We start from the raw sequence: 13159 nt of genomic DNA on the forward strand, positions 1-13159 counted from the left end.
CATTCTCCTCTTGCTGCATTACATATGTGCATTTTGCATCATGATTTTCATCTTCAGTGCTTGCTGGGAAGCTATCGAGAAAGATAGATGGTGTTTACATTAGTGGATACAGGATCCGCAGGCATTCTTCAACCCGACTCCTCACAGAGTAGTACATAGTACAATTGCGGGGGTAAACATGGGGATACCCACTCTTGGCTGAGCCATTCGGCTGTAATCGCCGGCGAACGGTGATTATGCCGTAACTATAGCTAGCCCCAGAGAATGGATAAATGCTCAGCACTCATCGATATTCATCTTACCCCCTTTCCATCTCACGTTCGCTGCCTCTTGCTGCATTGCGTGTGTACGTTTTCCATTATGCTTTTCAACTTCACTGCTCGTCGGGAGGCTATCGAGAAAGATGGCGTCTATGTTGGTGGATATGGTATCCGCAGGGCATTTGTGGCTGTCAAGCAAGATGGTGTATATGGTAAGCCAGATTTTTGTCTGATGGAAACCGATTAATTGACTTTGATCGGTTGCCAGATACTAGCGAAGACAGGATCGAAGCAATGAACGCAGTCGAGCAGGACTGGGATGCGAAAGAGGAACGCGCTCTGGTTCGGAAACTGGACTTTCGTGTGTTGCTCCCTTGCTGCCTGGTGTATTTCATGGCGTGAGCTCTTCTCGTACACGGTATTATTGTTCCCTCCGGCTGAAGCGGTACAGGTATCTCGATCGAGCCAACCTGGGAAACGTCAAAGTGCTTCAGGTTGGGACCCCCAGCTCGCTTGTTTCGGCCCTTCACCTTAAAGGAACCCAGTTCAACTGGGCAGTCTCAATTTCATATTTCGCGGTGACAGCGCTGCTTTTGCCGTCCACTATCATTCTCAAGAAATATTCCGCGAAACGATACTTTCCATGTGCCATGCTTCTCTGTAAGCTTCAATCACTCTCTCCATTTTGACTATATCGATGTTAACAATGATTCAAGGGGGAACCATTGTCATGTCCATGGCTGGAATCAAGAACGGGGCTGGGCTTCTGGCGGCTCGGTTTTGCCTTGGTATTCCCGAGTCTGGAATTGGTAAAGCAATATCAAACCAAGCAAATGATGTCCTCTTTTATGCTAATTCCCACCAGTTCCCTGCTGTGTCATGTACTTCAGTTTCTGGTATCGACCTCGAGAACGAGCGCTGAGGCTCGCGTTTTTCCATGTCTCAAACTCAGTTGCAGGGGCTGTCTCTGGGTTTCTGGCAGCGGGTCTAGATCACGTATGTATAGCTCTCGCTTGTATAACCCGTGCTAATGCGAAGACAGCTTGATGGCAAAGGCGGTCTTATGTCCTGGCAATGGGTGTTCATCATCGAAGGCGCTATTCCCTTGGTCATGGCGCCTGTGATTTACCTCTTGCTCCTTACTTTCCCCGAAGAGTCGACGGCACTCTCTGAGCGAGGTAAACGCCAGTAATTGAACCTTAGTCAGAGATACTCACAAAGTTTCAGAGCGATATATTGCGATTAATCGCTTCGGTCGTGGGTCAACTCGCTCTACAGATATAACCTGGGATACAGCAGCATTTATCCGCATTATGACACGGCCGTCTACATACTGTTTCTTCATTACTTATATTTGCTTAACTACCATTGCCGTGTCCCAGGCAACGTTTTTGCCCTCTATTTTCCATTACGTGAGTTCCACCGTCGATTTGGAAAGATATTCTGACACCCAAATAGTTCTTGAAATTCGGCGCTACCAAGTCCAATGTGTATACTGCTGCTCTGAACCTGGCTATTATAGCACCATACCTAGTCATTCCATGGCATAGTGACAAGGTCCGGGAACGCATCTGGCATTATCTCTTCTGCATGCTTTCCAGCATACCCTGCTATGGTCAGTTTTATCAAGTCTATAAGCTGATTCTGCCTTACTGACACACTGGGCAGGGGTCTGGCTTTACTTCTCTTACCACTCAGATGACACCTCCATCGCACCGATTAGCCTGTACGGGCTCGGCCTCCTCGGCATGATGGTGGTGGTTGCCCAGCCTATCATCTTGAGCTACCGCTCTGCCACTTTATACGGAGCAGCAGAACAATCAGTCGGCACTTCAGCTGCTGTGGCAAGCTTGTCGATAGCCAGTATTATTGCACCTCAGGTAAGACCTAACGTCCTTGGTGTCAATAAATTATGGCTCACTTAATGTCACTCAGATGTTCCCAGATGCAGATGCTCCACTCTTCCACAGCGGCTTCATTGGATGTGCGACCTTGCAAGTCATTTGTGTTATCTCGTGTCTATGCATTCCGATTCTCCTTCTTCTGGAGGCCGAGCAGCGCAAAAGGAAAACAGGGCATGCGATGCCACTGCGCGCTATCTTGGATGCGGAGAATTCGCAAGTCTCAGAGGCAACGTTGGCTCGGCTGCATGCTATCCAGGAACAGGAGGCTAAGGAACTTGAGGATATGAAGCTTGGAGCTTCTGGTGGAAATATACAGCATGTAGAGGATGTTGAGAGCCGTTGAAAATACGGGAGGGAGATTAGGCGAGTCCCAATGGGTGAGAAATGGCTGGATGGATTGTGATGGAGATGGACAGGGTCAATTTGGCCGGTTTCATTATAGTTGTTTCTCTTCCTTCTTCTAAATCACAGAGAATCTCACAAAAGCCGAATGCTTTATGCATACAAACTAGAAAGATTATAAACAGACACGAGAAGATAGTTATAGCTTCGAGAGGATAGCCCCACCATCCCCAGATCCCTTAACAATCTCATCAGTACGGTAGTCAGGATTGAAGGTGACCTTGTTAAGCGGATTCAAGCGATGAGCTCGGTTGAAAAGGTCCTCATAAACCCTGCCATCAGACCGTCCCAGAGCACTAGACACAGAAGTCAGAAAATACCTTAACCACGAGATGAGGGTAACTAACCTATCCAGAAGATAGTCCGGAATAGACCAAGAATCCACCAAACGAACAGCATGCGGCCGAATCTCCTGCATCAGCTGTAGAATACGGTCTGGCAACTCATCAAGATCCTCCTCGCGAACAGCTCCACAGCGAGAGAACTGTCGGCTGGACTTGTTGATTGTGTGCAAGGCGAAAAGTCGGAAGTTGAGCCACAGCAGATTCTTGGTTTCCTGCGGTAATGTGCTATCTCCCTTGAGGCCGTCGAAGAAGTTGTAGACGAGAATGAGCTCCGATTGGGCGTGACTGAGCTCGTGCATTTGGATTAACAGGGAATTCCAGCTTCTTTTATTGACTCGGTATGCGGTATATGCATCAAAAGTCTAGTGAATGTTAGCTTTGACCAAAAGCGGGAGCGGGATATCCTACCAGAGAAGCGGCACGGTGCTCAAATGCTGAAACAAGCTGGCTGTCATCTTGATAGATCCGGAAGTTTTTCTGTCTCGCAGAACGCGTCTGGTAAAAAGCGTTCAAAGTCACTTCGGTTCGGTTGGACGGCGAGAAGCGCTGCGAGGTGGTGGCGACCAGCTCCGCCTTTTTGACCAGGTACCGCGCCATCTGCTGGGTAATCATCCAATTGTCGCCCTCCACTGTGGGCTTGGACAAGTAATCAGCATTCAACTGAATGAGGCCGCTACCACCACCGAATCCATGGCCACCCATCGCACGACGGCAAATCTCGATACCCGCCGACGCAAGGTCACTAGACAAGCTCTTCAAGCCGGAAGATAAACTGTGCAAATCAATAAGCGAAGACAAATTGCCTGCATCTACGCTGCTTCTTGTCGCGTCGTAGATTTGGCCCATCTGTTCGCCGGTGTAGTGTAGTGCGTAGGTAGTAGCCAAGAGAGGAAGCAGGCGAATCTGGACAGTGGGATAGTCCAACACCGCATTCTCTAGGGGCTGAGGGTTTTCTTTGTCTCGGAATTGTCGGCGGACGGAACAATACCGAATGGCAATTGTTACGGCGCGAGCTAGGACCAGACGTGCTGCCATGACGATGCGCTTGCGAGACTGGAACAATATGTCAGTCATGGACATTCTTAAAGAGTGACTATCCCTTACATGGGTCATAGAGCCATAGACTACCGCTGGGTTCTCTGGCTTGTGATATTTTCCTGTTTCAGGATCTACCCAACTGTACCGGCTGAGCATTGCACTGTGCGGAATCCTGGTTTTCATCAGCACGCATGACTCTTGAGTATTGTGGAAAGTATACTCACCTGAAGTTGTTGAACAGCATGTACGCATTGTCCATGGAAGCGTAGCCGTATTTCGGACCAATATCACCAATCACAAGTCCAGGAAGAGGCTTGTGCGTCTCGGCGTCTCGAACCCTAGAGACAAAAAGGTGATGTCCATAGTTCTTGTACACAGTCTTGCCACTCGAGTCTTTCTCTGGGAGCAGCAGCTGTGCAGCAATCACGGAATGTGTGGCAGTACGCCCCAGCGAGCCATTCCACCACTTGCTAGCTGTCAGAGTAGGCGAATGCAAGACAAACTCCTTGGTCCTTGGCTCCCAGCGCGCCGTCAGTTCAATGCCTCGGACGTTGCTTCCATGACCCAGCTCTGTCTGCGCATATGCACCGATGGTAGTCCAGGAAGCATGGAGATCCATCCAGTACTTCTTCTGCTCCGGACTCGTCTGCTCGAGGAGTGTCTGCCGGAACATCGAAACATTGAGTTGATAAGGAGAGACGTCATCCACTAAGTGCTTTGCCATCTCATGATCCTCGTCATCCCAGTTATACTTGTCTGCCATCTGCCGAAGGCGCTTAGCGCGCGCGAGGCCGAGCTTGTACCGTTCTGGGTGGCCAAAGTTTCCTTGCTGCGCTTTGGAAAAGAGGTGATCTTGTTGCAGCAGACTCAAAATACGGGTCTGACGCTCAAGAAACTCATTTCCTAACAAATGCTGAGCCAGTGCATTGATGTCGACATTGGAGCGCTTTCGTTCCGCCTGGATGGTGGTGGCCCCGTCGGGGGCAGCAGGCTTGAGGTCGTTGACCCAGGAATCGTCAGACATGTTGGAAGAGAGAATTCAAAAGCTGAAAGTATCACAACAATTTTTCGTCTGTTCAGTCTCGACAAACGCGTTGGCGCATCGACTTTTCTACTCGAGCTCCCGTTCCCCGCGCGGACCAGTCAATCAAGTTAGGGCTATACGAAATCGCCGAAATCGCCGACAGTTTCTCGGATCGTCGGGCAAATCAAAATCGCCGGGACAACATCGTCTGCTTTGCTCTGAGGGGTATGAAATTTAGCTGGCCTGATTTAATTTAACCGGAGGCGAGGTTGGATAAAACAGGAGAAGAAAAAAATAGTCAACACAGACTGAGCTTGGGAGCACTGGACAAAGTCATGCAATCGATCATGCCTTCAAGGGATCCTCAGAGTCACCATGACTACTCAAAATTACCTCGGGATGTTGGAGATACCATTCTACCCAATTTTTCCATATTCAATCGTCTCCTTTTCTTTGCTGGCAATCGCGATAATATCGTGGTCAACGACGTCACGAATGGCCTCAAAGCAACGCATCGACAGCTCCTCTCTGATGTACTGCACCTCCGCAATGCACTCCAGGCACGTTTGGATCCCGATACTAGACGCCGTCTTTTGCAAGGCGACGAGGTTGCTATAAATCTACTTGCATCGGGAGGCTATGAATTCGCAACTGCGTTCCTCGCATTACTTGCCTTGGGCGCGGTAATCGTACCGATTTGTGAGTGTTTCAAGACTTTCTTCTCAACGGTACAACCTCTTACTAGATCCTGATATTTTGCAGCTGTCAACGTACCTCTCGAGGAAGCAATGTACTTCGCCAAAACCTCTCGATCAGTTGGTATCGTTTGCTCGATAAAATGCGCAAAGCTGGGGAACGAGCTTGCCAGCGCTATGAATGCATCCAGCATGCCTGGGTTTATCTCTATGGAAATCCGTCCGTATATCTGCAAGCCGCAAATTCCTGTCGCTCAGATGGCTATCTCATCAGACCACTTCCTTGACTACCTCGGAGCGGGACTGGCGATCTTCACCTCGGGGACGAGTGGTCCGCCGAAAGGTGCAATCAAACGGCGCTCATTCCTTGACATGAATGCCTCAGCAATCGCACAGTGGTACCATCTCCAGGAAACGGACGTGGTCCTGCACACTTTGCCTGTGCACCACGCCACGGGAATTGGGATTAGCTTCATGCCGTTTCTCCTCGCTGGCTCAGGGATCGAGTTCCAATCCTTTGGGTTTGACCCAGCTCAGATCTGGGAGCGCTGGCGACAGGGCGGCCTCACCATCTTCTCCGGTGTTCCCACCATGTACATGCGCATGATGAGATACTTTGACGAGAATATCTCTAAGCGGTCTCCCGCGGAAATCCAGTCTTACATTGATGCGGCCAGATCGTTCCGGATAATGATGTCGGGTAGTGCGGCGCTGCCTTTCTCGCTGCAGACTAAGTGGATCAAGTTGTTGGATGGCAAGCGGATTCTGGAGAGGTATGGGGCTACCGAGTTCAGCAGTGTGTTCAGCGTCAAGCCTGGTGATTCGAAGAATCCAGATGTAACAGGCCCTTCTATTTCATTTGTTCATTGCTAATTTTGGTCGACAGGGCTCCGTGGGAAAGGCCTTCTTTGGTCTGCAGGTGAAGCTGTCCGGTGGAAACGAGGGAGAAGTGCTGGTGAAGAGCCCGCATATGTTCAAAGAGTACGTATCATCGCTCTTCTTGCTAAGAAACATGAAGTGCTGATCAGACTCAGGTACATGTACAACCCCACCGCTACCGCCGCCGCCTTTACCCCGGATGGTTTTTACAAGACTGGAGACATAGCCCGTCGTGAGGGAGACTACTACTTCATCCTTGGACGAGCCTCGATCGACAGTAAGCACACACTACCACTGCTCTTGGCTATCAAGCTAACTGTACCAGTCATCAAATCAGGTGGCTACAAAATCTCCGCACTGGACATCGAGCGCGAGATTCTCGACCTCCCCTATATCGGCGAGGTCATGGTAGTCGGAGTCGAAGACGAAGAGTACGGACAAAGAATTGCTGCTGCAATTACCCTGAGAGATAACGTAAGTCTTCCGTGAATGATTCGTGGAGAGAAACTTGATAACATGTCATGGCAGATCTCATCTGTGTCTCTGGAAAAGCTGCGTACGGATCTTCGCTCGCGTCTGGCTGGGTATAAACTGCCCACTATCCTGCGTGTGGTAGATGAGTTCCCCAAGAGTGCATCTGGAAAGGTTGTGAAGAGGATTTTGGGCAAGAAGTTCTTCTCGCAGCTCGACGATCCGAGCATCCAGACCTGGCGGTCTCGACAGTCTAAGATTTAGGGTGGTCAGGCCTTGGACAGAAGAAACAATCGGTGTATAGCAATAGCATTTGATAGAATATTTCTAGATTCCTTTTTCTTACAATACAAACATGTTTCGAGGAAAAAGATTCACCCTCCCAACCTTCCTATACAGGCCTCTCGCAGGCAAACCACGTAGCCATGTCAAATAGACTGTCAAGCTACTCGAAAACCTGGCATAGTCTCATTTCATGTGCCATGTGTACCCCGCTTCTTTTCCGCTCAAATGTGGAAATCCGCGAATCCCGAGGTTGTAAATGCCGGCGTTTGCTTCGGCGATTTCTTGCCGGCGGGAATCGACAGCGGGGGTGGTGTACCCCGACATGGCAATGGTAGCTAAATTTTATAGCTCGGTCTTCAAGGTCTATCCATGACTTGAGACCAATTCGTTCATTCTGAAGAACTCACAATTCTCATTATGGAAACAGACACCAAGTTCCTCAAGGTCGAGCGCAATGGCGCCGTCTTTATCATCACATTACAGAAACCCCCAGAGAATCGCCTGACAATGAGCTTGTGTCAGTCTCTGATTAGTACCTACCGCCGCATTGAGCAGACGCTCTCTGAAAAGCCTGAGCCCGAAGGCGCAGTGATCTTGCGCGGGCAGGATGCGAAATTCTTCACTACTGTACGTTGACAACCGGGGGCACAATCGAGCAACTTGCTAACAGGCACACTATGTAGGGACTGGATCTAGACGAAAGAGATACCAATATCTTCGCTAGCACCGACGGTTTCTACCCGGTAAGTAAAGCACCTACTTTCATTGCCATCGCATTCTTATACCAAGCCACAGCTCGTCCGCACAATCCTCGACTTCCCCTTCCCAACAATCTGTCTGATTACGGGACACACGTTCGGCGGCGCCTGTCTGCTGACTCTAGCACACGACTACCGAATCATGAATTCCAAGCGCGGCTTCTGGTCCATGCCACCGGCGAACCTGGGTCTTCATTTCAACGGAATGGGCGCATTACTACGAGCCAAGTTGCACCCCCAGGTGGCGAGGAAGGTCCTCTTGGAAGCACACAAGTTCACCGGCAAAGAGGCGCTGGAGGCGGGGATTGTGGATGAGATTGCCGCGCCGGAGGAGATGCTGGATCGGGCTCTGGCGCTGGCGGAGAAGGTGAAGGGGAAGTCTCGCATGGGGGTGTTTGCGCTGCTGCGGAGTGAGCTCTATGGGGATGCGTTGAAGGAGTTTCAGCAGATTAGCCATGTGCATAGTCGGGAGACGTCGAGGCAGCCGAAGGCGAAGATCTAGATACATAGAAAGCAAATTGGTCTATAACTATTGTTCGATGGGATGGATACTCTATATACAATCCCCAACAAAAGTCGGGCACATTCATCTCACGACCCCCGATACGTCGAGTAATTCCAAGGCCCGAGCAGCACCGGCACATGGTAATGGCGCCATCCCTCCTCGCCCTCGCGGCCACGACCCTTGACGGTGAATTTGACCTCGACCTCGGGCCAGAAACTGTCCACGCCCTGAGCCTCATACCAGGGGCCGACCTCGAAGCGCACCGACCAGTTCGTCTTGGTATCAGCCGCGGGCAGCGACGCTAGCAGCGCGGAGACGGTCACCGAAGCCGTGCCGGCGGAGGCCCAGTTTGCGACGCGGCCGTCGGCATTCGTGGTTGCGTGGAAGGTGATCGGGCTGGACGCGGAGGCAGGCGGGGTGAGTAGGGTGAGGGTCACGGGCAGGTTTGCCGCCGGAGTGCCCGATAGCGTGTTGAGACAGTGGCAGGTAATGGGGTCGCGCGCGGCCATGGTGGTGGTGGTGGTGGTGGTGGTGGTGGTGGGTTGTTGGTGATTGGATGACGGAGCGATTTGTTGCTGGTAGAGAGCGAGGCGGTGGGTGGTGCGATTGGCACGATTGGCGTCCATTCGCAAGGAGGAAAATAGAGTGTTGTTGTCAAGGAAGAGAAAGGTCGAGCAGGAGCTTTTTCTACTCACTGCTGGGCAGTATCGGAGGACCCCGATGATGCGGAGGATGCCATGCGTGGTGGGTCAGATCAAGCATGGAGTTACTTTTTGAACATAGTGTTGATCCTCAATGGAAGAGGACGTTAGAAAATAATCATCCTCATCATCATAGTCGTAGTCAATCATGGTCAATGGGATAGTTGCAAACAAGAGTAGCCACGACTAACCAAGTGCTCGTTGCCGAGCTCACTCTTTTTCTGCGGGGCGGGAATCCCTCATCTTCAGTCATCTTCAACATCCCACCCACATTCTTCCCTCTTCACCTCATCCCGCCATGTCCTCCACCGCCGTCGTTCACGACGACCTCGATCTGGAGCCCACACTCCAGTCGATCCTGAACCAGAAAACCCTGCGCTGGATCTTCGTCGGCGGCAAAGGTGGCGTCGGCAAGACCACCACCTCGTGCTCACTAGCCATCCAGCTGGCCAAAGTGCGCAAGTCCGTGCTATTGATCTCGACCGATCCGGCCCACAATCTGAGTGATGCCTTTGGCCAGAAGTTCGGCAAGGAGGCGCGCCTCATCGATGGCTTCTCCAACCTCAGCGCCATGGAGATCGACCCCAATGGGAGTATCCAGGATCTGTTGGCCAGTGGCGGCGAGGGGCAGGGCGAGGACCCCATGGCTGGCCTGGGCATGGGGAACATGATGCAGGATCTGGCATTTAGCGTGAGTCTTTTCTTTTCTGTTGTTAGGGATCTTTCACTGGCTAACCTGGAGAACGACCTGCTAGATCCCCGGTGTCGACGAGGCCATGTCCTTCGCCGAAGTCCTGAAACAAGTCAAGTCACTGTCCTACGAGGTCATCGTCTTCGACACCGCACCAACGGGCCACACCCTCCGCTTCCTGCAATTCCCAACTGTCCTCGAGAAAGCCCTGGCCAAGCTCTCGCAGCTCTCCACGCAATTCGGCCCGATGCTCAACTCGATCCTGGGCGCACGCGGCGGGCTGCCAAACGGCCAGAACATGGACGAGCTACTACAGAAGATGGAGTCGCTGCGCGAGACGATCAGCGAGGTGAACTCGCAGTTCAAGGACGCGGACATGACCACCTTTGTGTGCGTGTGCATTGCCGAGTTCCTGTCGCTGTATGAGACGGAGCGCATGGTCCAAGAACTGACCAGCTACGGCATCGACACGCACTCCATTGTTGTGAACCAGCTGCTGTTCCCCAAGGCGGGCAGTGGTTGCGAGCAGTGCAATGCGCGCCGCAAGATGCAGAAGAAGTACATTGAGCAGATCGAGGAGCTGTATGAGGATTTCAATGTCGTGCGCATGCCGTTGTTGGTGGAGGAGGTTCGGGGCAAGGAGAAGTTGGAGAAGTGCGTTTTTGATTCCCCTCTGTCAAGAGTCCTGTCCAGGCTAATTGGTTCTCTACCGACAGGTTCAGCGATATGCTCGTGCAGCCCTACGTCCCTCCAGAGTAAGTATGAGTGCCATGTCAATGCGAGATACACTTTTTCCGTCAGACGAATTACGAAAAAAAAGAAGCAAATGATACAGAAGTTCTCGAAATCAGTTATACCTCCATACTCTTGCGACTTCATTCCCGGAAAATAAATCAGTCCATGTGAGCTCTGATTGGATAAAGTCTTCACGGTCTCATTCCAGACCGCTTTCTATAATAATCTGTGTATTTTACACGAAACTGCTCATACACACGCTACCGTGGCTCCTACTTCCCTTTCGTCACTCAACAACTGCCTGAAACATCGTAGTTACAAGACTCCCCTGTTTGGCTCCCTATCACTCCAAAGCGAAGCGATGGAATTACTACGAAAAACCGCGAGAGAGGATTTGATGCCTTCCTTGAATAGTGTATTAATGTGGTGGGTGCAAAAGAAGAGAGCGCTAGAGGCCATTTTCGGCATGCAGGGTTGAAGATCGAACATGTCTCTGGAAGTTGTTAGGTCCCAGCTAGGGACGAATTCCTCACGAACACTCATAGCCTGGCCTACTCATTGAACCAAGGGTCATCCAGGATCTGTTTCGCTGATGCTCTTGCCAACGGTTCAAAACACAACAGCCTTCCAATGAGTTTTCCAAGCCTCACTATATCCTCTCTTGTGAGATCAGGGCTCTGGCGTCCGTCAAAATACACTTCTTCCAGCCATTCTTGCAAGTTGGGTCCGGGGCTTTCCGCGGTCACGTCGTCCCCTTTATCCATCGTATCCCATATCTTTTGCCATCGTTTAGGTAGATCGTCACTTGCCATCTCGTGCATTTGACCGATGAGAATTGCGGGTGTTATTAAGAAGGTGTCAAAAGGGGGCTGGCCCGTGAAAAGTTCAAATAGCTGTCATGGTTATCAGTTTAGTCGTGTATAGTGTTTAGACTTGTATCATTTCACGCACCATGCAGCCCATACTCCACAAATCAACATGATGATCAATTTTATCCTGGAATATAACTTCGGGTGCTCGAACAGACAAAGGTGTGTGCAGTGTGTGAGGAACGGCAGGACATAAAAATGATTCCCCGAGGTCAATTATTTTGATCGACTGAGCCGAGTTCCAAAGGTGGGTTCGATATGAGGTAGGCTTTACGATATATTCCGGCACGCCGAATTCATGGTCTTTCCCATCGCGCCTTTGGACCCGACCTATTTCAGGTTTTCCCAACATCTCAAAAAAAGCATCCTCGGTTACCCTGTCCAAGCAAGGCATGGTGAAGGCCAAATTGCGAGTGTGCAAATCTATTTTAGGTGAGAAATTTCCGATTTGTTCCCAAGTGAGTGGATTACAGTACCTCCGTGTCCAATATTTCGTTGGTGCAAATCATGAAGCCCGGCAAGACTTTGCTTGGCAATGCGTTTGGCAAGCCTTCCGGGGAGTCTCCCACTAGAGAAGTGTGCATCAATTACGTCCGGAATGTTTGGTCCCAGAAGTTCATAAACGAGGCATTTATGAAATCCATTTGGACCCGTTAGCTCAAAATCATCGAGCAACCGCACCACATGCGTCAGACTCGGGTGATAAGATGCCAGTTCCTTCAGAGTTTGGAGCTCTCGTGTCTCCCTGTCATGACGCTTTTCTGCAGTAGAAATCTTCACAGCGACGTAAGTCTCTGTTCTGCAAGGGTAAAGTTCGATTAGCTGGGACTCCCGTGCGTCGCATTTGCATGTATTACCTTTGATCTCTCGCGGCCCAAACTGTCGAGTAGCCACCCCATCCTAATTTATGCAACACCTTATACCTTCCAGCTTTAAGGCATTCTCCCAAGGTGACTGGGTGGTAACCGCCTTGTCGGTAGCGGTGAAGTGGCTCCCCATCAATAGGGCAAATATAAGTGGGCCGGTCCATTAGACTCTTGCCGGCATGGGTAGACATGGACTTGAGGGAAATGTAAGGACTTCTCAAGGGAACAATACGTCTCGGTAGAACGCAGACGACGCTCATCACGCTAAACCGATATCGTCGGTGCGGATTATGTTAATAACGTTAGGAGTCCTACGCGCCGTGAGGTAGATGATATGGCAACAATGGCCAATCACATGATCTAAAAAGCAGCCTCCGACTTTCAAGCGGCAATTGGTTGGTCAGCAGCGCACCTTTGAAATATCTCAAGCGTGTCAGTATGAGACGGGCGCCTATGCACATTTAAAGAAGTGATACTGGCCATTAGAGCACCATGCCAGAGCTAGAAAAGCGCAATATGGCAGCGCTAACCAGGCTCATGCAATCTGAGGAAAGAATATATATATTAATGCCTTGCTGCTCTTGGGAGATACTATTATGTTCTGAATGCAATAATGATCTCTGTTGGCTGACGCTTGTCCTTTTGTCAACACGAATATTTTCTTTTGGTTGTAACCTCAGTGCGTAGAGGCATTGCCACTTGGTCATGCTTTCAGCCATTCTAAAAATTTTG

At 50.6% G+C, this 13159-nt stretch overlaps 6 protein-coding genes across 6 annotated transcripts; 4 read left to right on the top strand and 2 right to left on the bottom strand.

Moving 5' to 3' along the window:
• Positions 1–360: 360 nt before the first annotated feature.
• Positions 361–2507, top strand: PFLUO_LOCUS6729 (uncharacterized protein; the record flags this gene model as incomplete). The annotated part of the gene is made up of 10 exons (XM_073784300.1): positions 361–472; positions 529–658; positions 712–920; positions 977–1069; positions 1126–1256; positions 1303–1438; positions 1488–1672; positions 1719–1875; positions 1929–2140; positions 2196–2507. The coding sequence occupies 10 exons, from the start codon at positions 361–363 to the stop codon at positions 2505–2507; spliced, it is 1677 nt and encodes a 558-aa protein (XP_073640769.1).
• Positions 2508–2705: 198 nt separating this feature from the next.
• PFLUO_LOCUS6730 (uncharacterized protein) lies at positions 2706–4972 on the bottom strand (the record flags this gene model as incomplete). The annotated part of the gene is made up of 5 exons (XM_073784301.1): positions 2706–2862; positions 2914–3272; positions 3319–3963; positions 4015–4120; positions 4173–4972. The coding sequence occupies 5 exons, from the start codon at positions 4970–4972 to the stop codon at positions 2706–2708; spliced, it is 2067 nt and encodes a 688-aa protein (XP_073640770.1).
• A 347-nt stretch (positions 4973–5319) lies between these two features.
• PFLUO_LOCUS6731 (uncharacterized protein) lies at positions 5320–7281 on the top strand (the record flags this gene model as incomplete). Its single annotated transcript, XM_073784302.1, has 6 exons — positions 5320–5671; positions 5735–6504; positions 6554–6648; positions 6702–6823; positions 6872–7020; positions 7075–7281. 6 exons carry the CDS (start codon positions 5320–5322, stop codon positions 7279–7281), a joined length of 1695 nt encoding a protein of 564 aa, XP_073640771.1.
• Positions 7282–7719: 438 nt separating this feature from the next.
• On the top strand, positions 7720–8562 carry PFLUO_LOCUS6732 (uncharacterized protein; the record flags this gene model as incomplete). The annotated part of the gene is made up of 3 exons (XM_073784303.1): positions 7720–7929; positions 7986–8045; positions 8098–8562. 3 exons carry the CDS (start codon positions 7720–7722, stop codon positions 8560–8562), a joined length of 735 nt encoding a protein of 244 aa, XP_073640772.1.
• An 89-nt stretch (positions 8563–8651) lies between these two features.
• PFLUO_LOCUS6733 (uncharacterized protein) lies at positions 8652–9074 on the bottom strand (the record flags this gene model as incomplete). The annotated part of the gene is made up of 1 exon (XM_073784304.1): positions 8652–9074. One exon carries the CDS (start codon positions 9072–9074, stop codon positions 8652–8654), a length of 423 nt encoding a protein of 140 aa, XP_073640773.1.
• A 490-nt stretch (positions 9075–9564) lies between these two features.
• On the top strand, positions 9565–10716 carry PFLUO_LOCUS6734 (Golgi to ER traffic- protein; the record flags this gene model as incomplete). The annotated part of the gene is made up of 3 exons (XM_073784305.1): positions 9565–9957; positions 10022–10611; positions 10674–10716. The coding sequence occupies 3 exons, from the start codon at positions 9565–9567 to the stop codon at positions 10714–10716; spliced, it is 1026 nt and encodes a 341-aa protein (XP_073640774.1).
• Positions 10717–13159: the final 2443 nt, after the last annotated feature.

Source organism: Penicillium psychrofluorescens (genome assembly GCF_964197705.1).
Source record: "Penicillium psychrofluorescens genome assembly, chromosome: 4".
NCBI classification, from domain to species: domain Eukaryota; kingdom Fungi; phylum Ascomycota; class Eurotiomycetes; order Eurotiales; family Aspergillaceae; genus Penicillium; species Penicillium psychrofluorescens.